This window comes from Dermacentor variabilis, chromosome 2, assembly GCF_050947875.1.
Source record: "Dermacentor variabilis isolate Ectoservices chromosome 2, ASM5094787v1, whole genome shotgun sequence".
Classification (NCBI taxonomy): Eukaryota; Metazoa; Arthropoda; class Arachnida; order Ixodida; family Ixodidae; genus Dermacentor; species Dermacentor variabilis.
This window is the reverse complement of record NC_134569.1, coordinates 44,025,713-44,051,927: the sequence shown is the minus strand read 5'-3', so window position 1 is coordinate 44,051,927 and position 26,215 is coordinate 44,025,713. Positions and strand designations below refer to the sequence as shown.

At 43.2% G+C, this 26,215-nt stretch overlaps 1 protein-coding gene across 3 annotated transcripts in view; it reads right to left on the bottom strand.

Annotated features, from left to right (window-relative positions):
• Positions 1 to 417: 417 nt before the first annotated feature.
• Positions 418 to 26,215, bottom strand: part of LOC142571729 (RCC1 and BTB domain-containing protein 1-like) — a 40,605-nt gene continuing 14,807 nt past the window's right edge. For 2 of the 3 annotated variants that reach the window (XM_075680285.1, XM_075680284.1), the window contains exons 6-13: positions 25,297 to 25,404; positions 16,932 to 17,074; positions 15,809 to 15,999; positions 15,582 to 15,637; positions 14,837 to 14,907; positions 14,260 to 14,313; positions 6,471 to 6,699; positions 418 to 754 (exon numbers count right to left, since the gene is read on the bottom strand). In XM_075680285.1, coding sequence (XP_075536400.1) covers positions 614 to 754; positions 6,471 to 6,699; positions 14,260 to 14,313; positions 14,837 to 14,907; positions 15,582 to 15,637; positions 15,809 to 15,999; positions 16,932 to 17,074; positions 25,297 to 25,404 — 993 coding nt within the window. In that variant the 3' untranslated portion in view covers positions 418 to 613. Of the gene's footprint in view, positions 755 to 5,719; positions 5,780 to 6,470; positions 6,700 to 14,259; positions 14,314 to 14,836; positions 14,908 to 15,581; positions 15,638 to 15,808; positions 16,000 to 16,931; positions 17,075 to 25,296; positions 25,405 to 26,215 lie in introns of those variants that run through there. The other variant, XM_075680286.1, reaches the window with a different exon arrangement.

Here is a 26,215-nt window from a genome sequence, read left to right as displayed (position 1 = left end):
TGCACATGCTAAGAAGCATACGAGAACTGCAGTGCAAAGAACTCCATTGTTATCCAGCATGCACATTCTGGCATCATTGCGATCATCTCAACATTCAGCATGCTGGTTGTAGAGTTGTGAAAGTTGTGCATAAGCATTCACCTTATTTATCTCTACCATCTACCTGTCCCGTCTTCCCTTTCTGCCTGTGCAGTGAAGCAAACCAAATGTTCACTCGGTTTGATGTCTCTTCTTTACGCTTCTCGCTTTTAGTGTCTTGAATATATGCCAAAATACATGGCAACAAAAGGAGCATATGAATACATAAAACCTGAGAAGACTCGTGCATGTAAGCTGTGCCAACAACATTCATCAAGAAAGTTTTGCAGTCTTCAAAATGCTCCGCAGCAACACCCAGACATCAACGTCAGACACAGAGAGAGTGAAAATGCATTTATTTTTTAAAAAAGACTGGTTTGATAAAACACATCAAGGCTAAAAAAATATCACAGACACATAATACCCCAAAACACCCGTGCATATTGCTTTAAGAGTGCTGCTGCGCTATGGCACGCACAGCATTGGTGGTATTTGGACACTGCCATGTACATTTATATTTTCAACACTTTCTTTGTCAGTACTTGAATGCTCCATATACAGCAGCCTTTGTAATGAAGCTCTTCACCGCAGACTCCTCGAGCTTGTGGAATGCATCCGTCTGCACCACTGCAGTGAGATGGTTCATGGCAAACCGGAAGCAGAACTCTTCCAGATCCTGGAAGATGTTATGGAATTACATTGCAACTCGTTTCAAAAAGTTGAGCAACAGTTTTTAGAGAAACAGGCGAGACAATTATAAAAGTGGGTAACAAAATGGGAAGCTGTGAAGGGAGGTAATCAGCACACATGAACACTTGACTGCACCACCATTGGGCCTCCCCTTCTGGGTAATGTGCTGAGTAAATGCAGAAATTGATAGCTCACTCTAATAAAGCCTACTTTCCCATTTTTACATCTAAAATATAAAATTAATAAAGACAAATGCACTTTCTCACTTTCTGAGTAAATTGTTATTTGCCAGTATGAAATACTGTTGCATAAATGAGAAAACGGAATGTTAATCCTGGTAATATACACAGGGCCTTATTCTAGCCAGATGGCAGTGAGTGAATATTTCAAGTTGGCATGTTTGCATACTCTGTTAAAGCGATACCTCACTGCACAAACTTCGCTCTTCTTCTCTTCTTTCCTTCTTCCATTTTTCTCACAACAGCAGATAGTTGTTACCACCTCAGTACAGCGTAATCCACTACGACTGTGGTTATGTGCAAGCAATCTGTCAAGATAATACTGTTTTCAGTGCCACTGCAATGTGTTTTTACTGCCTCTCACAACAATGGTTTCTTCTGAACATGCAGGAGACTTACAATCCCGAAACATGCACAAGCAACTAGAACAGTCAAAGCTATATATGCATGATGGTGTGCACACATACATTATAGTTAAACGGGGTTATCATTTTCAAATTTTCCATGATTTTTAAAATTGCCTGCGGCAGATCGCTTGTCCTTGAGCTGCATTATTCAAAGAGGCAGACATTACTAGCACGAGAAACGTAAACATGTGTTCAACTAATTAACAAATACTATCTAATTGAATTAATTGATTTTGTTGAACATATTAGAATTTATAAATTGTAGCTGGTGAGCTTGCAAGACGTATGCACTTGAATTTACAGGACGACACCAGTTTCGAGATATTTCCCAAAGTGTGGAATGAAATACATGGGTGTTTCGGTTGCTTTTGTGCTTCAATGCATAAAAGCACATTCTGCTAAAAGAGTAAGTGGAACAACAGTGCATTTTTACTGAAAGCTTGATGGCGCATATCTCCAAACTGGCATAATTCTGGAAATTCATTCCAAGTGAATATGCCTTTCAATCTCACCAGCTACAATTCGTAAGTTGCAATATCTGCCATAAAGTAATAATTCAAAAGATTATTAGTGGATGTTTGTTAATTAGTTGAATATGTGTCAATTTCTCACACGAGTAATGTCTGCCTCTCTGAATAATCCAGCTCAAGGACTAGAATGATGTTATCTACAACAGGCTATTTTTTAAAATTCCATGGAACTTAAATATGATCACTCTGTATATACACACACAAACGACATTCAAGCAGTTTTATGTGCCATGTGTGGACTAATGAACTTTTAAAAACGATAACTATTTTTGACAGAGATAGGAAAGGGATGCTTATACACCAAGAACCAAGGCTATCAATTTTTGATGATTCAATTATCAGTCTAGGTAGAGTGTACTTTACAGCAAAGCTGTTTATGGCTAGGGTACCGTGCATTTTTCGTGTCCGTCAACAAATCTGTGCGAGTAAAAACTATCATCATCATCAGCAATCGTTCGTGCCCCTGTTTGCGCGTTCGTTGTCTTCTTCCACAGCTTGCTCCGATGGCACTCATCATGCCAGCGTCGCCATACTGCCCCCCCACCCCTTCCCCTTGCGAAGGCACTGACGGCACTGGCCCACTGCCAGTCGGTGCGGTGATTTCGGTCTCAAATTCTTTGCATCAATATGTCGCGAAATGAAAACGCGAATGTACATAACGAATGTATAACATGAATAAATGCGAACATATAAAAATAAGTGTGTCTGCATACCTTTTGTCACAATGACCACCAATCAAGACAATAAATGTGTTTGTACCTCTGTTCCAAATTCCGTCACTTCTTTGTCGTGTGCTACACAACTTCACTGGTCAACCTCCTTCGCAGAGTGGAATGGTTCACAATTTTTTTTTTTTGTTAGAACAGAGCAACTCTTGAAGAGTGGACGACACCACACATGCTGCAGTGGAATGCTAGCTGGCCTTCTCAACCATCCTTTAGATCACATTCTCCGAGCCTTCCAGTTAGGCAGCAACCTGTCAGCGCTACAAAGTGTGTGTGACGTAATAGTTCTGCAGTAACCCGCAAGGTGGAGAGAAGCAAGATTTACAAAGTGTGTGCCATAGACTGATAGTTGAATCCGCAAGAAAATGAGTCTCAGTGCTTGGTGTGTGAGCATCCCTTCTCCATCTCTATCAAAAAATGAAAAGGCTATCGTTTTTTGACGTTGATTAGTCCGTGCATTGAATCTATACCATTCGAGTGTCATTTGTGCCTGTGCATATACTCGTGTGGTGTTTCAACCGAATCATTTGCTAAAGTCAATGCAAGTGTTGTCACCCTTCTCGTTAGCTTACTGGTCACCGAATTAGTCTTTCAGATAAAAAAAGTTAGAATTAAAATTTTGCTCAACAGTGCCAAGGTGTTTTGTGCTTCAACAAAACTGCAATCACTTGAGAATATTGTGGTATGCTTTTTGTGCTGTGAACAAATTCTGTCTCAAGAAAAGTGTTAAAAAGCGTGGAAGTACAGTGACATCAAAAGGGAACAACAAGACACTCAATCGTTCTTAGCTTACCTTATGCTTGTAACTCCTCATAACACATTCATATGGGTGGTAAACATCTTTTGAAAGTTAAGAAGGTAAATTTTGTAAAAATCCTCATTCATGTATGATAGAAATCATTTATTTGCAAAAAGGCACTGTCTACTCAACACACAAACTTATGTTTGCCCTCTTTGGTTCTGGAGGGTACACGAAGTTTGCACAGCGTCGCAGGACACTTTTAGGAGCGCAACATCACACTTTGCTTCATATGCATAATAAATTATTTTAGTTCAACAAGCGCATTCCCTCCTTGTGGCAATTAATGCATTTGGCTACACTCAGAAAAAGTCTAATAGGGCTACAGCCAGTAGTATTATATTTTTTTGCATTCCACCAACTAACTACAGTAAACAATCTATAGGTATTTAGGAGCACAGTAACGGTTGCACAGCCTTCTGGTATGATTATGTTCCACATTTATGTTGCACAATTATCTGTTCTGACAGAGGTTGGACAGGTCAAGTGCAATAAAGGGAGACTCCTGCTCCACACACAGGTTTAATGTTGGCAGTATCACAAAATACAGCTGCATTTCGTCACCACAGTAATTGCAAGCAGTGATGTCTGCCATGCCTTTCAACACTATGCTGTTTTATCTCGCTAAACAGCTTACAAGTGCCACCTGTGAATTTTTATTTTTTAGCTGCACGTTCTGCCTCTTTATCCTCTTCTTAAAGGGGTCCTGAACCACCTCTCATACTTGGCGAAAAAAACACAGTCTACGGATTGCGTATGCTGGTGTGAACATCTTGATCAAATTTTGCAGTGGTGCGCAGTGCGTGGAGCTCACAAGCTAAGCGCGAAGTCGCTTTTCACTCAAACGCTCTCTTTTCAACAGAAGCCTGCTCCTCAACCTTTTCATGCTGCTTTATTTCGTGATATAGCAGATTTCTATGTGCAGCTGCTATTGGCCAATAGCTGACATTAATCAAGGGCGTTTGGACCAGTGCACTTGTTCCTAGCGTTAATGTGCATATTTATTGACACAGTAACATTGAAAATCTGGTTCCGAATTTCAATAGGCCTTATGTATTTTCAGAAGAAGACCATTGTCTGCTCATGCTTGGGCGCCCGCATTTGAGTGAAACTTTAGCCACCCTGCTTATCGGTGTCATTGCCATGGGGCCTCGCTAATTTTGACTAGTTTTGAACACTCAACTAGCCTCGAACCATGCAACACTTAAGGTAAGACCACACGCAAGCTTGCCAGCATGGGCTCACTCCTGGCTGCTCCTGGTCAGATGCCTTGGCAGACTTTGCTTTGCACGATATTGATAGTGCTTCAAAATGCGTAAGATATATGTGGCTACTATACACCGGTCAAGCTGTTTGCAGGAGAAATCCGGTGTGCACGATGTAACACTGCCAGACTGGAGCACATGAAGCCGAGCATGCACTCAAGCCCTGTTGTGCACAAAGCAAATGCTGCACATATGCACTACAGTTGCATGTAGCTGTGGTCTGCTATGTAGTGTAGATATATGGCCACTATGAGGTGCCACAAGTCCGCTGGCTGAGCGCACTGTGGCTGACTGAGGACAACCACGTTTGGCGTGTCATAGGTGCCAAAATCGGTAGTAGTAGTGTCGACGTGAACATCCAACATCAAATTCGAACTGCGCGCCATGGTGACATTCAGCAGGCGGAGCATTGTGGGTACGCTCCCTCCCACCATAGCCTTTGCAGTGCAAGACATTGAAGGAATGGGAGCACCGCAAATGGGATCATATGTGACCTTTGATTGCCCGTAAGTCTGCTTCTGTTGAGTGCATTCAAGTACTTTCGTAGCAAAGTATTTCTGAAATAGTCTATTTTAACTTCAAATGCACTTCTTTACTTCGATAAAAGGTGGTCCAGGGCACCTTTAAATGTTATATTCATACATGTTCAAGCAAGTGGCAGCCATCATGTGAAATGCCTTTTATAACAGCAAACTAGTTTAGGACACTAAAGTAAATATTAAGACAAGATGGATCGATAGAGTGTTCGCTCAGAAGTCTATCATTGTTTTCTGCGCACCAGTATATCACTTTGTTGTGTAGAAAATTTCTGCCGAACGTCGCGCTGCTGCTTCTCAGTTTAAACTGCCTGCACCAAAACTGTGTAGTTGACACAATCTTCACCTGACCTCCCTCTATGCCACTGTTATGTCTTTTAGAAACTCTTTATTTAGCCAACTGCAGGTGTTCTGCTTGCATGAGTCACTCTTACACTCTGCTTGAGTTCAGGATACTGGATACAGTCACTTGAGTCTCTGCAGCCGGAGGGGGCGAGGGTGGTTGCTGCCCTAGCGGTTGTAAACAGAGAAAGCAATGCAGCCTGCACTGGCTGGATGTGGGAGCCACTCTCTGTGAATCAAATAGCTAACAGCACACATGAGAGGTATCGCAGTCTATAACAGGTGGTGCTATTTTCCCATTTTTGTCATTTCCTCGCTTTCAACAACTGTTTTCATTATGAATGATGAATTCATTATTACAGAAGCCTAATCTTTTATTACGTTATTACAGAAGCTCAACTTTATAGTTTACTTTAGTGCCCCTTTAAAACATGGAGTGCTCAAAAAGCCATAAGCCTATAACAAAGCCACAGCTATAAGCCAGACATTGCGAACAAGAAATCAATTACAATTGGGTCTGCATGCAGGGGTATAAGGTGCCGCCCAAACAACCTCTAGTGCTAATGCTGAAACCATGGTTTCAGTTTTAAATGCAATCACTTGGCTCAGTGAAAAGTGAGTAAAATTCTTTTGAACGTGCACATCACCCAAATTCTTACAGTGAAGGGCTTTCAAATAGTTTGGCGCCAATTTCACTATTACACTTGGTACACAAGTGCTTTTGAATTATGCCTTCATTGCAGCGGCAGCTGCTGAAAATCAAGTACTGCTTTTAATATCGCTAACAGATACACTATGGCACATCACGCTAGCCAACACAGAGAAAAGCATGGCACTCTCTGTAAACATGAAGACCTACCTTGGCTTCAAACTTTATAGCAGCTGCATAGAGCATGGCAACATTCTCTACAAGCACACCATGCATGATGATGCGTTCACAGTGTCGCTTGAGCTGTGCCTCACAGTATGAGTTGGCAAGATCCAGAAGGCCTATGGCATCCTCTGGAGGCAGGTCCACCTCATCGGTGTACAGGTACTGAAGGAAGGCTTTGTACACCACATAGGGGAATGTGGTCACATCCACCGTACTGCATACATAAACACAAAGCGGGCATGGAGGCCACAGAAAACAAAACTAAACTTGGATGCACTTGTACAAAAACCAATTGCGAAACAATGATTAAAAAGAAAGTTGGCAGGCAATTCAACCTCCAGTTATGTCGATGAAAGACAAAGTCTTCCTGAGCAAGTTGCGGGTGAGCTATGGGCGGAGTCATCGTGCACCACACTTTATCACATCACTCCTCGCGTGAGGAGAGTAGGAGAAGCATCGGAGTAAAAAAAATTTATTTTACTGCGCTATGTTTAGGATTGGCCCACATTTTGATGTGTGATGACGTGTAATTAACTTCAATTTACGAGGTTTACCATCTTAAATCTATGATCTGATTATGAGGCCCACTGCTATAGGAAAAAGGCGTTCCCGACGTAATGGTTACAATATCAGGCTTCTGTGCTGTATGTCCTCACTTCGAATACGGCCATACAATTTTATCGATTTATTTAATAAATCATAATTTTGCCATAACGGCAAAACAATGCCATAGAAACATGTTAGAATATTACACAAAGGTTTAGTGGTAGTATGAATTGCAGTAAGCATAAGCTGGCTAAGTAAACATGCATGGCATGACATGTGCAAACAAAAAACTGACTGTGAGTAGCATTAGCTAGAACTACAGGGTCTTGTCAGCGTTGCTGCCTTGCGTTGGCCTCATGTTCCTATAATGCGGCATGCTTACGGCGAGCAAAACATGTATCCGCTTCGTGCTTTTAAACTGCAGAGTTTTGTAGGCATTGCGACGCCTCCTGTTCCTGCAGCGCCAGGTCTTGGAGCCACATATTTTTGTTTGTCAACAGCGCAGACACAAGAGCTGCGCCACCTTTACTCAACGCTTGTGTGCATCCGTGTTGCAAGGGCTATCTGAGGACTGCACCTAGCTACTACAGAGGCGTATATGCTCTGCTCCGCAAGTCTTTAGCCAATGGCAAAGTGCACTATGCAAGAACCGGTGCTTAAGTTCCATTCAAACGGGATCAAATCGGCTGATACAAAGTCTGCAGCGGGGAAGCATACAAAACAACAAGTTCACAACAACAACACATTATTATTTATTGGTCTGCGGCCGCTAAAGGGGCATCTACTTAAGGCCCCACCCCTGTGCTGTTTGGCATGTTTGCGTGACGTGAGGGAAACAGAGCTTTGCTGCAGAAATCCCGCACTAACAAGTACTACAGTGACTATATGTGGAAAAATGGTGGCACAAGCTGGCAGGGTCTGCATAGCTGTGTTAAAATTCATTCCAGCAAGCAATGTTGTTTAACCTGAGATCTTGGAATACAGCTGCCTCGTGCACCAGACCACATTGGAATATGAACATGCCTAGACATATTTTGCCACCTGGCCCTCAAATTCTGACATAAAGGGAGCAGTACTGTTAATTTGAGTAATGTTCTTCAGGAAACATATTAAAACTGAAGAAATCGGTATTTTTGTGTGTAATTATCGAGGCAGGCAAAAGATTGCATAGAGTGTTCATGTGATTGATATTGCAATAAAATGCACCAAGCACCTTAATGTGCTAGCTTACATGCGGGAATGCTTAAGGGTGTTCTGTTTTGGCTGCTGGGGGCATGCGCCTGTGGTGAAATAGTTAGAGCACCAGGCTGCTGTGCTAGAAGTTCTCTGTTCAAATCCTGCCATCGGACCATCTTATGTTTATTTTATATATACACACACACACACACACACGCACACACACAGTCGGACCTCGATATATTGAACAGCGCTGTGATCACAAAATAGTTCGATATATAAAATAATGTAAAAGACTCGTAAAACTTCTGCAAATCAATCAATGAACTAAGGGTGCAATCTGGGGCCACTGTTCGGAGCATGCATTCGGTTGCACCACGCGCAATGCACCACGTGCCAACTTCGTCTGCCGGGAGCATGCGGTCGATTGCGCTGCATGCAATCAGCAGAGGCCGTGCCGACTTCGTCTGCCGTGCGAAGTGGGCGCAGTCTAGGCCAATTGCGCACGGTGCAACTGAACACACGCTTCGAACAAGGATCTCCGATTGCGCCCCAATTGTGCCGCAGCAAATATTCACTTGAAGCCTCCCAGAAAGTATTGATTTATTTGGCTGAAAGTACTGTACCAGTGTAGCCTGCTTCTTAGTGGCAGCCACATGCTTTAACACGGTGTCCTCAAACATAGTGTAAACTATCCACAAGCGATACACCGGTGCCCTCTATTGTGTTGCAGTAGCAGCGTATAAGGGCCAAAGCAACTACAACCTCCATTGAAGTAGGGAACGGGGCAACATCAGCACTTGCTGGATAAACCTTGGCAGTGTTTTCGTTTGGCTGCTACTTCTTCTGCGATCTCCACGTCCCTCAATCGAAGCATTTCGAAACACTGTCAATAACCAAGTGGCATCTGCAAATTAAGATATCTATGAGTGAGCCCAGTGAGCGCATCGTGTCTTTGAAGATGCAAACTGCCAGTTCTCGCGAGGCGCAGCAGGAGCAGAGCGTGGCACCGAGGAGCAGTCAGTGCGGCAAATGCAATGCATCATTGACATTGGCAAACATCTTGAAGTGCCGGGCAATGCAAGACGACAAAGACAAAAGGCAGGAAACACACAGGGCAGCGCTGAACTCACAACTAACTTTATTAGAAGCCGGTACCTCACAGATTTGTCTCCGTACAGCCTGCTGGTAGGAAAAAGACAAAGGCAAGAGCAGATGGGATTTCCTGGCGTGGTTTAGGACGTCCTATCATATAGCCTAATGAATGTGGAATGCTGCTCGGTCTACCCTTCCAAAACCACAAAAGAAGAACGTGCCTAAAGCAAAAGTGTTGGTTCTTGGCGATGAGACTCTACCAGAAGAGCACAGAAGTACCCTTGGTCTTGGCCAAAAATTTGCCCACGAGCCAAGCCTCACCCCGCCAGAGAAGGTGACTGCGGCTAGGGTTTTCTTCCCCACCGGGGGACCAAAGAAAAGAAGACCACACTTCATAGCCGAGTGTGTGGATGTGCTGGGAAGATCAGGAGAGAGGCGCTCAAAGAATAAGACTGTAAACGATTGTGTAGAATATGCTGCAAGTAGAAGCCTTCATATTTTGACCTCTGATAAGGAAGGTTTCTTTGTTGTGGTGCCAGAGAGTATCTTCTTCAAAAAGTGTTAGATGCAATGGGAAAGAATTTCAGAGCAGTAGATCTGAAGCCTGCTAAAGTTAAGGAGCACGCACTGTCGCTGCTCCACAGCTTCAACCTTGAGCAGCTAGCTTCATCAGTAAAGAAGGCTAAAAGGCTTAATTTGGATATTTTCTTCGCAGCAAAGACCCACAAACCTGACATTCCATTTCGAGCAATAGTCACGGAAAAGGATATGTGGCAGCGGGTTGTGTCAGTTTACTTACAAAGGCATTTGCGATCATTGGTGATCAGAGATCCTTTTGAGGTAAAAAACTTGGATGATCTCATCAGCTTCCTCGTTCAATCTAATCCTGGCGATCATAATATTTTTAGCACCGATGTTCAAGATCTGTACTATAACATACCACATGATGATCTAATGATAAGTGTTAAATGGGGTATCACCGAGGGCAATGATGAGCTCAAATTTTCTAGTACCTGTGGTGTATCTGTTGGTAGTTTTCTCGAGATTCTCTCTGTTTAATTAACTTCAACTTTTTTTGGATGGAAAGGAAATTTATTCCAACAAAAATCTGGCATTTGCATTGGCTCCAAAGTTGCTCCAGTACTAACTAACGTTTTTCTAGGTAGGGTTGATAGAGATGTAAAAAGTAACCTAGATGACCAAACAATCAAAGTGCTAAGATGTGTTGATAATTTTTTGGTCTTTGTGAAGTATTATAATTTCCAACAAATGGTTCATGATGTACTTCAAGTATTCCATAAATGTGGTTCTGGGTTAGATTTCACACATGAAGTGCCAGATAAGAACCAGCTACAATTTTTAGATGCGAGGCTTAAACTATCTAATAAGCATGTGTGCTGGATGTATTGCCCAAGGTCAGAAAAACCAATTTTAAATTTCAACTCTGCATGTTCGAAGGTGGTAAAAACTAGCATTGCTTTTTCGGTTCTATTTTCCGCACATTCGAAATCGTATTCTCACCAGACTTCTAAGAGTTTTTTAATACAGTTGGAGCTTTTGAGAGCGGCAGGTTTTCAGGAGGATGCGATCTACATGACCGTACAGAAGCTTGTTAAGCATGTAAAATTACGAGCACCCACAAGAATGAATAATCCAGAGTCTGCCAAGAAGAAGAAAAAAGTAGTTGTAATTCCCACACAGCCTTGGGAATGCAGCAGGCAAGTTTGATGTAAAGGTTCTTTTTTCTGCCCCTAACAAGATGATCAAAATTTGCGGTAAGCTTGATAGGAAGTTGGCCCAGGCTGCCTCCACTCATTCAGAGAAAGGCTGCACTGTTGAGCACACGTCCCCGCCTATGCACTGCAGAATGGGAGCTGTTTACGAGCTTCCATTTTCCTGCAGTCACATATTGGTCATATCGGCCAAATAGGTCAATGCCTGAAAATTAGATTGTCAGAGCATAGGCGCTCGCTAACGGGTAATGCCTACTCACATGTCATGCGGCATTGCTCTGAGCATGGGTGCACTCCAATCTATGAAGACACCACAACACTTTCCGTGCATAGCAATCAAGACGATGAGGGAAATTCTTGAGGCCTACTGTATCAGGAAAAAATGATTGCGTTGTGTGAGCATGCCATCATTGAATTTGTACGACAGTGAATTTGAATTTTTAAACTGCCTCACAGTGTAGCATTAGATTACAGGACTTTGTGCTTTTTGCCTGCGCAACGATAATGACGCCATCAATGGGAGAGCACATGGGTTGGGACATAGTACATAAGTTTGTGTATGCCTTCTAATAAAGTTAGTTGTGAGTTCAGCGCTGTCCTATGTGTTTCCTGCCTTTTGTCTTCATCGTCTTGCGCTGCCGCTTCAAGATGTTCAACCAGCACCAACTCGCCCAAATGTCAATTCTTCAACGTTGTCGAACTTGGTAGAACTAGCCATGGCTGCGGCGCGTGTACAACGCTACGTTCAAATGACGCCCTCAGGGCAATCGAAGTGTGCAGCTACATACAAAGGCTCCTTTACTAGATGCCCGCCGCATCGCTCGCTTTCCCATTGTAGCGGTGGTTCCCTTAGTTCTGCATAAATTCCGTGAGGTGGCGCTCGTTGCCTTTTCAATGCCTGAACATAAGTCCGGCGGCAGCGGCAGCCGAATGCTTCTGCCGGCACGTTGATAGTGCCAATATGCACGGGCATCTGTTAGCGAGTATTCTCGCAGGCCTCCAAGACGGTGACAGATGCCATGGTAACCTCTGAGGCTGCAGCACGTGAACTAGGTTGCAGGCGTTCACCATGAGCGGTGCTCGTTGCCTTTTCATGGAGACGAGAAAAGGGAGAGGGCACGGAACCTAGTTTACCGGACTATGCGGCAGGCATCTAGTAAAAAAGGCGTTGCTACATATAGTGCGCAGCAGTCGGGACTGCCACCGACTTCAAGGGTGTTGCGGGAAAGCTCACCGCCTGTCAACAGAGCACACATGGTCTGGGGTGGCAGAGTTCAATACACCCATTTTACGTCTGACCTTGTTCGAAATAAAAAATTAAAATTGCATGCGATTTTCTAGGCGATACAAAAGTGTTTGATATACGCAATAATTCGATATATTCGTGTTTGATATATCGAGGTATGACTGTATACATACGAAACATCAGGGCGAACAATCGTCCCAGGAGCGGCTGAAAATTCCGCCGAGCAGTGTGCTGCGATCGGCAGCGATGTACATTTTAAAACCTTATAATAAATTACACGCTTTAAGCGGAGCACTTAGATGCATAAATTAATCATCAGAAGGACCTACTCTAACGACTCAGTACATATGTACAAGATCGTCAAAATCATTTCAGGGCCCCTTTAACGTGGACGCCTGCTATGCCAAATCAACAGGATACCACGAGTGATAAATAAAACAATAAAAAAAGTTTAGTCAGGCCAGACTATCAGGTTACACCTCTAAGAAGATAGCAGTAACAAATTTTACTGAAAGCGGAAGGTTGGTAGGCAGAAAGAAAAGGATAACATGTGAACAAAAAATTGGACGTGATTATTTTGGCCACCTAGGTTTCTTTAACCTGCACTTAAAGGGACACTAAAGGTTACCAGAAACTCAAGTTAAAGTGGTAGAGAAATGTTCTAGAACGTATAAGGCGTCAATATAATCGCGAACAGAGCTTTAGTAACCGAGAAATTGAGGTAAATGCATGACACGATTTGAGACCCCCCAGCGACATTCTGGTACTAGCCCGATGACGAAAGCACTCCTCATAATTTGTGTTACTAATACTCAACTACTCGTATTAAAAATATCATTTAATTCGATTATAAGATGGAAAAAAATGCTAATTGTCTACGTCTATTCGATTCTAAGAAAAAATAACATTTTGACGTTACCCTTCAGTAATATGGGTGGTCGAAAGGTTTCGTTTTCGCTCGACTCTGCGCCGGGCACACTTTGGAGTTTCAGTAGTTTCGTTATCGCGTCGTGCTGTGAGGGTTCTGCTGGCTCGCGAAACTTTCATTTGGAAGAAGCAGCGAGAATGCCACGTCCATGTGATGTCGTGGGAAGCCCTCGTTGCTTTCCCACTCCGGAGAGCCGGTGTCGAGGCCGCCGTCGTAGTACGCAACGACGCCGGCAGCGTGAGCCCTCAGCAGCAGGTCGCGCTCGTCAGTGCTCAAATCGCTGGAGTTGAGCCCACCATCGCGAGCCAATCTGTCGTTGTCAGGGTCCATTGCGACGAGCGTCGAAGTTTGCGTCATAGAATGAAGTACCAGCTTATGGTCGCGCGTTTCTCCTTCCACTAGCCACCATACTCGCACTTTCACTCTCCTGTCGGCTCTGTCTTGGCTCTGTTTCTGGCCGCGCGTTTGCGTTTTGCGCAGAAAAGCCGTAGCGCCGTCTGCGGACACCGTTCTACTCACCGATGGCGCAACGTCACTATGAGATCATGATGTCAGTACTCCTTCATCGGAGGGCGGGCGATTTGAACTGCACTAGAGGTACGCGGACACTTCAGAACGCATTTTCTCTTAAAATAAGTCTCTCCTTGGCACGAAACAAGCGTTTCGAGGTTTCTAGGATGGTATTTCAACAGTCCACGTTGACTTTATAGTAACCTTTAGTGTCCCTTTAATTCTAAGTACATGCGTATATCTGCATTTCATTACATCAAAATGAGGCCACTGTGGCTGGGAATAAAAACCATGACCTCATATTCAGCAGCAGAACATCAAAGCCACTGAACACCATGACGGGTAATCGAGTAACTACAACATGCTTTAAATTCCGTAGAAGTTCCATAAAAGGCAAGATCGCTGTATGGCAGTTTCCCTCGCGACATGTGCCACTCCATTCAAAATGCTTAAAAGCTTGAATGCAAAGTAAAAAGAAAGAAAAATAATAAAAGAAAGAGAGGTTGAAATGGATATCTTGACACTGTTCTCCATACTTACTCTTTTTCGTCTTCATCCCAAGGTGCTTGGAACATAGACTGAAAGTGCTCGCACCTGCAGCAAAAAAGCACGGTAACACTGTATGACTTCTAATAACTGGCATCATTTCATAGTTATGAACCTTATGCAAAGCAACAATGCTTCCATTATATAACTTCAAGCCTTCTTAAGACCATGAAAATGAACACAAGCGTTAACGGCGCATCCCCACAGAGTGCGACACATGTGGAATCTGCGCCACTTGCATGCATGCAGACAAACATCTGTACACAATGGATGTTGCTGTGGCCACCCATGCCCACAGATGGTGTATTAAATACTCTTCACCTAGTGTACTCTCTTTAAAAAATCCCTCAGTGCTGTTTTGTGTGGCTTACTGGTCTGTGCGAAATGTTAGCTGCAAAAGAATTTTCTTTCAGCTCGGCACACATTGCTGTTCCCTTGTATTTCTGAAGCACAGTTATTGAAGTGCTAGGGCTTACTGGCAGTGGCACCTCCCTCTGGCATATGACTGCATGTGTGCACAATGAAGAAAGCTTGGAATAAATGCATATGATGATGCACCTGCGCAACTCACCTGATCTTGAGTATAGCCTTGTGAACGTGAATCACGCGTCCTTCCACGCAGATTTTGAGGTCACTGGTGCTCTGAACAGCAAAAATAAAAAGTATGAACACAATTAGCACTATATGTTTATCCATATCAGTAAGCTGCTAAAAATGACACAGATGCAAACTAGTACCAGATTTCGTAAAGAAAGAATTGTACAGCAGCTAATGCTGATCTTAAGATGTCCAATCACTACTTTATGCTTTACTACACACGGGCAGACCCACATGACAAATGATATGCATGCTAGTATACAGAATTCGCTATTTAACAGACAAAAATTACCTCAAGTACAGATACTGCTAGTTACTGCCACTGGTGCACAATTCATGCATGCAGCACTAAACAAGGATAATGTTAAAAGCATAACCTAACACTGCAGCAGAATATGTGCAAAAGATAAGGTTCAAGTGGGTGTTGTAGCACATCGTTTTATGCCAGGTATCCTGGTACACAAAAATCTTAAGGGGTGGGAGGGTGGGAGAGAGTGCACATGCCCAGTGTGCCACCCTCCTCCTGGCTACGCCCCTAGATTCTCCATCTAGCATAGCATAGCATAGCTGTAGGCAGACTACTTCGATCATTTTCCACTTAGGCACCAAGACTATGCCTATTACACGAGTTGTATGGTACTACTGTATTTGTATTGTGGAAGGGTAGATGACTACGGACGCTTCGTAGGAAGTCTGCATTCTTACTGCAGCAAACTTACCGGGTCATTGAAGGCCATCTTGAGACTGTTGGCAACTGTGTTCGGATTGCAAATGTCTTAAAAAGGAGAGAAAAAAGTATGCAGGTAAGACAAAAGATAAGAAACCATGCACTCACAAAGCGAATAGAGCGATGCAAAAATATCTGAACAATAATAACTCTCAAAGAGTGCTCAAATGGACCACAATTTCACATGGAGGCATATGGCAATACAGCTAACGTACGTACCCAAGACCATTGGTTTCCAAGTGACTGTGGGGCAGGCAAAGCAGGCGAATACATCATGAATTGAATGAAAAGGAGTCTCAGTTGGCACGGTTACAGACTGGCCCCTGCACTGGCCCCACATGTACACACGGGATGTCTGAGTCATCACAGCTGAGATATGGTTGTAATGTGATGCTGCTATCTCCACGATCCTGCATAAGGGCAGAAAGTGAACTGGGTCAGATGGGAAAGAATCAATGTGCACGCCTAGCACAAAGAAAGGAATAATCTAATAATGGCAAGCACACACGAGAAGACACTGCGCAGAGCACAGAGCGATTGATGAGAGGTTGCACAAAGTGTGCCACTGGAAACATTAGCATCAAGGAATTACCAGCAATGTTACTAGCACATTGTGTGATCTGACAGAGCAAGTTTATTTTTTCTACAGGTCAAGTTTATTATTCAAGTTTATTTATTCTACAGGTCTGCTGCAGGCAAAACTTTCATGCAGTGAATAATAGTGCAGAGGGGCCCTGTGGGAACAGCAGCAACAAGCAGTGCCACTAGAATAGCCACACCTTGCCCAAGTGATTGTGACAAAAACTATGTGCTATTGTGGCGAAATTAATTTAAATTCTACGCAAAACTGGCACATATAGCTATTGTTCAGGCTGCAAGTGAAAGTAGTGGCGCTTATTTCCTGTCGCAATAAAAAACAAGAGGAATAAAATTCCTGGAGCCCAGTTGCGGCGCGTCTTTGCATCAGGGCTTGCATGTTTAAATGATCTTGGTGCTAGTAATAATTGGGAATTTGATGGGGAGGCATGTTTCGACATGTTTGAGCTGCATGATGTTTCCTTTTTTGACTAGAGCCTGTCACTGATTACAAGGCAGGCAGGCTGGTGCCAAAAGCTTCACCGCACCGATTCCACTGCATGTGATTCATGTTCAATCATGCACATTCAGAAAATGGTTGTCGGTATAAACACCAAATCATGGACTTAGCAGCAAAACAAAATGTATTCACTATGGCATAGGAATTTATTAATTCCTGCAGGGAAATGAAAATAGACAGTACTAGCATAAACACTTCTAACAGGCCCAAAGAAAAAGGGGGAGGGGTGGGGGAAACTAAGCCTACCTTCCAATGTCAGTGGGCATCTTGAAAGGACTGACTTGATTTGCCTTGTTGCCTGTGCCTAGCTGACCATAGGAGTTGGCACCCCAAGTGTAGAGCACACCTTCGTCAGAGAGGGCCATGGTGTGGGCATAACCACAAACAACCTGTATGAAACCAAACCTTTCTGTACTAAAATAAATAACACAAATTGTGCAACACTCACAAAAGACATTTTTCAACAGAACCAGCACCACAGAATTGTTTTTCATCCTTTACCAAAACCAGATTAATTCCAAGTATGTGGTGTGTTCTTTAAGGTACAAATTAATGGTTGAAATGCAGCCTGACTGACCACGAGTCAAGCAAGCAATAGTGTGCTCAGAAGCGCAGAACCACATCCATGAAGCCACCGCAGAGGATTCACAAGAATTTGAATGATGCATTGAAATTGAATAATCATTAGTGAATAATGTGACATATTTTCTACACACCTAGTACAGTAAAAGCTCAATAATTTGGCCCTCCTTAATTCAGATAACTCTGACTAGTCCTGGTTCTGGCAGGAATGTATGCATAATTTGATGTCATTACATTCTTGTTAATTCAGACGTACTTGGCCTCACACTGGTTAATTAAAAAATTCTCGGAGTGCGGTGAATGTGGAGTGCCATAAATGCATGGCGCAGACAAGCAAATGCAGCACCAGCGGACAATTGAAAAGAAGCAGTGGAGTTCACATTGTCATGGTTATCAGTGGAAACTGTAGAGCAATGCCAAAACGCTTCACGCCTAATTTGCGCCTTTATAGCCTTTATTTTGGCATTTAGCACCACACATGACACTGCACTGTCTGCGTGCCTTTAGAACTGCGTAGTCGCTAGTCGCTGTCCATCATGTGCGCACCGATAGCAGCCGCGATTTTGTCCACAGCGTTTGTGGCAAACAGCAGTTTCTTTTTTATTCTGTGCGCACATTGGCCACAGGCCTTTGAAAATGCATGGTCATCATCCACAATCACGTCAATAGTGACCGTGAGTTTGTTTTGATGCAGTGCAATGTCACAAAGGTAGCGGAAGCTGTTGAGGATGAAGAGCAATTCTACTGCAGCCCACATGCCGGCATCAGACCTGTCAGCTACATCGCAATGGACGGAATTGAAAAGTAAGTCGTGAAGAAAAAAAAACAGAGGGCTTGCACCGTGGCAGCACTGCGAAGGAAGCGCGAAGCGTTCGCCACTGCGAGCAATAATCCATCATGAGATAACAAGAATTGCAGCTTCCGGACTGCTTTTGTGCTAAATAGAAATGGGATCTGTTGATTCATTCAGCAAGTAAATGCATTATGTATTAGTAAGCTTGTGTTTGCGTGTGTTTGGTACTGTTGATAATTCAACATCAGGTTAATTAGGCCATTTCATTCAGTTCCGTGAAATCTGATTTAACGAGTTTTTACTGTATTAAAATCATGAGTAATCAAGGCAGTCAAATAGTTAACCTCACCGGTATGATCTTACTGATCTACGTGGGCCATGTGCAAGCTTCTGAAGTCTCAGTGGTACACCGAGCATTTTCTCACATGAAAACTTTCCACACGCTCTGCAGTGGTGCTGCTGTACATGCTACGCAAATGCAGATGCAGTTTTTGCCATCTCGACCATAAGCCGTAGCAATAGCTTATTACAAGCCTAAAAGCATGGTGACTAGTTGGCACTTTCACCAAAAATTAACTTGGTCTTGATGACTGACATGAACACTTGAGAGATAAATGAGATGCAAAAGGCAGGGAGGCTGACCAGAAGACATATCCAGTTGGCAACCCTAGATGCACATAGCATGGATGACTTCCTCGTGTTCAAATGGCTGGTGGACACATGGCATAACGCACTTAACAAACTGTCAATCTCTATGGCATTAAAATTTGCCCTCTGAGAAAACTTTCGTCACGAGGCAGGAATTGGCATATTTTGTCACCCCACCAAATGACAAAAGAAGTTATTATCGGCAAGAATAAAGACAAAACAACATTCTTGCAACAGAGTTTTTGAAAAGGCCACTCTTCCTTGGCACACTACACATGCAGTCCAGCTATGTTGCAATACATATATGCATGTGCTTGCACACAATACTCATAGTAAGTATGCTTGGGACAAAAAAGTAGGAAAGAAAATCAAGGGCAGCGGACATCGTCACTTTCTCGTTTTGCAGTTGAGGCATCCATGGGAAGTGAGACAGTTATGATGCTTGTGATCCTTCATTTCCTTCCTACTTTTTCACCTTAATACAGTAAACTGCTACAACTACTATTACCACTACTACAGTAGAATCGTACTTAACCAGAATATCTGCTTAAACAGAACAGCCTTAAGTTCAGTTAATTTTGTATTAGGGCACTGGAACCTCATTTCTTCCAATTCCGAGTAAACGGAACAAAAATATGGCCGAAAATGAAACTGAGCAGCTGATCTCGGTGGCATTGCAATGCGCATCAGCATTTGCATTTGCTTTTCAGGTTTTCTAGCCAGTTCTCCATGTTCTCTCCAAGGCAATCTTTGCTGGCTTTTGGTGGTGCCATCGCTAATAAGGCCCTACCTTGGTTATGGCTGGCTGTGGTTTCTTTGTGTTGGCAATGTCAGTGAGCTGCGACTTATGAAAGGAAACACCCATACCATGTGCTCACGCTGGAGATGAAGATCATATTTAACGATGACTTCAAGAGTGGTTGCTTCACTAAAGCTTTTTTTTTTTATTGCGATAACATTTATGTGGACACTTCAGGCGCATTTCCGCTGTCGCCATCAGCATGATGTCCTGTATGAGGTCCAAGTGCGATAACATGGTGACGGTGCGCCATATGCTGTAGGTGCGAGTGAAAGGGTGCAAGGGTGAACCAAGGATGGAGGCGTGATGTCACATGCGCAAGGCACGGAGAGAGGGGGGGGGGGGGTTCTACTTTGGGTCGGCCGAGAGTGGCCATGCAAGCCCTATCCTGAAAGCCATCTGCGATGAGTACAGAGCATACATGCGCCAAGGGCTCACAGGTTCATGTGCGGTGTGTTCTCGCTGTTTAGTTTGCATTAAAGCAAGAGGCAGCACGACAATTCGCTCGCTGCTGGTGCTGCTCTTTCTAACGCCAGCATTTTGACAGCGAGTGTCCACACTCATTGAGTGAGATGGGTATGTTTTCCTGTGCACGCATGACACGATGCTTATTAATTTAGTTAGTAAGCAAATGTTTACGAGCTAATACAGTCAATAAAACTACTATCCTTGTTTTGTATAGCTGTCAGCTAATTTGCTATCCCACTTGATGCTTTGCTTTCGGACAAAACTGCAAATTTTTTAATGCGTTAACATTAGAAGCGTCAAAGTGGAAAAAAGTATGTGTGTGAAGTGTGGGAGGCCAGTCACATTGTAGAGGTAGAGAGGAACTGAGACGCTAGTCTGCTCCGGACTACTGTCAGCGACACTTCACTCCGCGTAGTTGCATGGCGTGTGTCATGTGAGCTGAACGCTTAGCACTGTAGTGAACATGGTTTAAATCATGGATCCAGGAGCTCAAAGAGGTGCGACGTAATACTAACACATTTCTCTCGCATTTAATGTTATATCGCCAATGAATTTTTACTACGTGAAATGAATGAAAGTGTGTTGTTTAGTGGCCTAAGGGCCAGGTATGGCCAAAGAGCGCCATGCCAGTGTTAGTGACTTTGCAGTAGAGTGACAAGTTCTATGAAGTTGATGTGATGTGGCTGTAAAGGAGCCTAAAAATAGTCACTGTAGAGTGTGTAAAATCTACCTGCAATGAAATTATAGTGATGACTAATGACGTGTACTATGAGCCTTAAAGTGCATTGCAAAAAAAATGATGTGCTATACAAAATATGTCAGATGAAGAAATTTGCTAGAGCACTACTGCCTTACCAGGGCCCTTGAAACACAAGGGCCTGGAGGCATGCGCTGTACAATACCACTATCGCAGAGGCATCCTCTGAACAGAGGAAGCGCTACGAATGTATGGGGCTAATAACGTGTAGGACAAAGTCTTTCAGGAATCCTAGGACTGTGTTGGCATAAAAAATAATGGTTCTAGACCCAGATACATTACAGGATGAAGAGGGATGTGCTACCGGTATGCTAAGGGAAAATGTCTGTCTCGCATCTGGCTTCCCGACATTCCAGGAGGACGTGGAAGATTGTCAGCCTCTCCCCTCAACTGCCACAGGTTGGAGGTTCCTTTCCAGTAAGTAGATAAGTATGGGTGCCAAATGTGTGTCCTATTCTGAGATGACAGAATAGGACATCTGTTCAGCATGATTTTGATGCAGAGGGCCAGAAACATAATTGTGGCTTTATTATGTGCAGCTTATTATTTGTTTCCGTGTCCCACAAGCATTGCCAGTGGTTTCGCAGTTTCATTCGTAAGAAAGGCCTAAGATATGTGGCAGGGACACCAGCGACAGGTTTAGAAGCTTGCGATGCAATTGACGTGGCCATCTCGTCCACCAGAACATTACCCTCGATACCCCTAAGGCCAGGCACCCAGCATACAATGACATGCTGGTTCGGTATTTACACAGGACGAAATAGAGCTCAATAGGTACCGGATTTTTGTGCTTGCAGAGCGACATCGAGGCATTCACGATGCTTAGGGAATCTGTATATATAACTGCGACGGCATCATAGTCCAATCGTGATCGAATTAGGCTCTTATAATGATTCATCAAACACTTCCTTTCGCTACCCCATGTTGTGTGGGATAGAATATTCAGTAAGTTCATTGTTTTAGACATCTTGCTTTAAGATATTTTATGTGTGGAATAAAGGTAAGCCTGGAGTCATGTACAATACCTAGAAATTTATGCTCTTTGTAGGCAGGTATTTGTTGTCCACACAGTTCTATACAAGGATCTGGAACCAGGCCTCTCTTTTTTGTGAAAAGAACACAAGAACTTTTGTGAGGGTTGATTTTAAAACCGTTTTTGTCTGCCAACTTGGACACCTTGTTCAAGCCCTGCTGTACCTGTCTCTCGCATACTGCAAGGTTACAGAATTTGAAGCCTATTTGAATATCATCCACGGAGACGGAATAAAAAATCGCCGGTGGTAATGAAACTCAGAGTGTGGTCATCTGTGCAGCTGAGCACGCCTCCCTGGGGTACACCAGTTTCCTGTATAAATGGACATGACAATACATTGCCGATCTTGATGCGGAAGGTACGATTGGACAAATAGCTTTCTATTATGTTTAGCATATTGCCACGAATGCCCACGAATGCTCACTGCATGTAGCACAGACAGCCGCCAGAAGCCATTGTGTCGCCGTCCCACGACGCACCACATCAACAAAGGTATTCTTTGGCAGGTAAGATACTCGCCTGCGTGCCTCCTTGAAACCTATGTTTTCCTTTACTTTAATTGTTACTATCTCTTTTTTCCACGATGGGCACAGCCGCAAGTATGTGGCGTGCTCCCCATCACAGTTTACACAATGGAGAGAGTTCTCGCAAGATTCAGAGGTGTGTTCATGGGCACTGCATTTCGCACAAGTTTGGCAGCCTTGGCAGCTCTGTGAACTGTGGCTGAAATGTTGGCATTTAAAACATCTGAGGGGATTTGGCACGTATGGTCCAACACGGAGCTTGATGTACCTGGCCTCAAGAGACTCGGGCAAAACACTTGAACCGAATGTGAGCATCAAGTGCTTGGTCTGTATTTCTTCACTGCCACAACTCGTCTTTATTTGTTTAACGCTGATGACATTCTGCCCACTGAAGCCCTCCAGGAGTTCAGCTTCAGTAAGCGCCAACAGATCATCATCTGAGACAATGCCACAGGTGGTATTCATAGTGCAGTGTGTAGTTTACTGTTAACTTGGGCATTCCCAAATGAGGCTAGACTGGGCAGTTTTTCATACTTTTTCTGGTTGCAGAGCTCCAAGAGATCTCCGCTTGCCATCCTCACTGCTTTATAACTTGTACCAAAAACTTCGGTAAAAGACCTCGAAACAAGGAATGGTGAAATTGTTTGCACTGGTTTATCTGGTCTTTCAGAATGAATGACATAGAAATGGGGAAAAGATTCTTTTTGCCGACCAAAATACTGATACTTCATCGATATGCCCTCTTTTCTGAGGGCAGGAAGTGGGGGGAAGGAGTTAGCCATGGATGAATGTTTAGTTTTCGGCAGTAACGCCAGCCACCCACCGTAGAGCCCTACAAGGAGACTCTGCAGGGCCTGTAAAAACAGGTCCTGCAAACGCCAGGTGTACGTTACCACTATAACCAGATATGAAGTGACCTAGGTTGGCTATTCACACAAGGTTAACCCTTGCTGCCTGGAAAAATTCGAAGTAATGGGAAGCCAGGAGAAGACAGGAAAGATGGAAAGAGAGAAATGCGAAGGTTGGAGGGAGGGAGAGAGAGACAGGAAAAGGCAACTATATCTATTTCCCCCGGGTGGGTCAATCTGGGAGTACAGTCTACGTGAAGCTGAGGCCAAAGGGGTGTGTTGCATCCGTGAAGGGGCCTTAAAGGTCCTAAAACTCCGCATTGCCTCAACCCCCAGGATCCCCTTTTCCCCGGACATGGCTAAGCCACGCCCGGTTAAACGCAGGTGGGTCCAACCCTCATATGCTCGAGTATGTGGTGTTGCAAGACACCCAACATCTGCTGATACAGATGCCCCTGCGAGGAATTTTTACTATGTCTGCTTGCATTTAGTAAATGTGTCCTGTTCTGCTAGCTCTAGTCAGCGGCTACTTTCAAGCAGAATAATTGTACAAGAAAGGTTTGTAATCCTATTGCACCTACTACTACACCTATTATCTGCTGTTAGAAATAAAGTATCCGTCCCTTTCAAAAGAGCATCTTGTGTACCCTTGACCTCAGTCTCTTGATAAGTGGAACTTCTGATAGCGAGAAATTATTTGCTTAGTCCCTTCTAGTAGGCAGAGAGGCCGCTGCCTAAACACTACACTTAGAGAGCACCACAGCTCCCTCAAAGGGTCACCATATTTGGGTCTTGCCATATGCTGCCAACAATGCAGATGTGAACTTGTTCTGCAAGGCACATTAGTCCTTTTTTTGGCACTGAAATGACAACTAGGGAGGTTGTAGAGGCTTTCTACATTTAAAAATATGGTTCTAAGTGTGTCAGCTAGCCCTTCACATAAGCTTCACATAAGTGAAACAGCATATCTCAATAAGTTGTCTTTCGCTGCAAATAGGACACTATCAGTGCCCACATGATAAAGGCTTTCATTGGAGCTTGTTTCTATAAGCCTTACACTTTGAGAGCTTTTGGTTTCTTGCATTTTTTATCAACATAGCCGTGTCACGATTAAGTACTTTCTTAAACTTTTTTTAATGGTTGAGTACGCTTGTGCAATAATGTACTTTGCTTCTGATTGGCGTCAACTGATAAATAGCAGTGTTTTTCCGAGAATAAACTTTGTTTGAAGTAGTGCTCGCCCTGTAGGGTCTTACTTCTTGTGTACTCGTTTTTTGCGTTTTAAGTGAAGTATGAATTCTTACAAACTCTCCCAAATTTCAGTTCTTGCATCTTCATACACTATGTGGTTTGAAGAAAACGTACACTAGTATACACTGTTCCATAGAAGAAAGTGAATGAATGATGAAGTGAACTTGGCTAGCGAAGGGGTCTTTAAGGAAATAAAACTGAACTGAACTTGCAATGTACAGTACTCTGAATTTGACTAAATAAGTTGAATTCCTTGTTCAGAAACCAGTGAACACTTATGGATTTCTTTCTAGTACCCAAAGCGGCAGCTAATAAATGTAACACTAGGGGTATCCTTCCTGCTCTTTCATATACAAAGAAATGTATGCACACTCAAAGAAAATTAGTTGATAAAAATTTGGTGCATTAAAAGTTGTGCTCCCATGAATACTCTTGCCTCTCAAAAATCTAAGATAGCCTGCTAACCAAGCCTTGCATTGTGAGACACCATACTTCATTTATATGTGTGCTTACCACTGCTGCTTGTAACAGGGAAATGTAGAAGTGCTTAAAAGAGTTATGAATTTGTCAATATAACATTACTTTTTTTTCTCTACCATAATAATCACAAAGAACAATTACCAGCATGTTGGCTCATCAATTTGCACCCAGATGGATTTCAGTTACAATGAAGATGTTGCACAATGCCTAATGGGAGGATATATTTGGCGGCCCTTTCCAGTATGCACATAAGCTTCCCATTTGGTAGTTGTGTGTAGCCAGTAAGGATACAGATCTCTGAGTGAAATGCTGTCAGTGCTTAGCTAAGTATGTATCTTATGAAAAATGGACCCTACACAAAGGTCCTTTCATGTTCACCTCAAAGAATGCTTACTGTAAATGCTTGTCACATATACGAGAGTACACACCTTTTGAATCACAACACCCTGCAAATTAGTGACACGACAGGGACTGGTTTGGTTGACGTTGTTACCAAGGCCAAGCTGTCCATTGCCATTGTAGCCCCAGCCAAACACCTGAAAGCATCACAGAAAGGAAAGTTTTTTTTTAATGAACATGAAATGTAAACTGAACAGGGTGACAAGTTCTGCTTGTTTAAGTAAATTAGGGTTTGTTGCTCCGATTGAGTAACATGCAAAATTATCTATACAGTGGTCTCACAAACCTTGCTGCTTGTTTCAGCTTGTGTTGACAGGACTATGCTCAGGGGTGAAAAGTAGGTATGTGCAAACATTTGAAAAGTTCAAATAGTGAATAGAATAATGCTCTATTCAATGCGGTCTTTGAACTAATATTTAACATTCATAAATATGTAATAGCTTTCGAATAGTTTAAGTTATCAAGTGTGCATGACCAAACATAAAATTGGATCAGAAGTGCAATACATTTAAATTAATCCCCGCTGTCATGGTAGACATAAAATGCACAAAGTTATGTAGTGGAGCAAGCCATACATCACTCAGGGAGCCAGACTATTCCTTGAAAACTGTGAATTTGTTAATGTACTTTTTTCATTGTAACCTTTTGGGGCAGTTGTTTACATGGCAAGTTTGAAGGGTGCCACATTTTAATGCAACTATTCTTTTATATTGAAAATCGCAACTAATTCGTGATATTCATCATCAAGTTTCAATGCTCCATCTCTGCAAGGTCGAAATTGAGTGCACCAGAAGTACAGAAAATGTCAGCCTGATAATACATCAGATGGAAGCGTTTCGTGACTAAGTGCGCGACGAAGTTTCAATGTCATGTTGCTGTAAATACTGATAGACACATTGTGGCAGATGCTTGCCCGGCAGAATATGCTGTATCAGTTTCCTCTGCAAC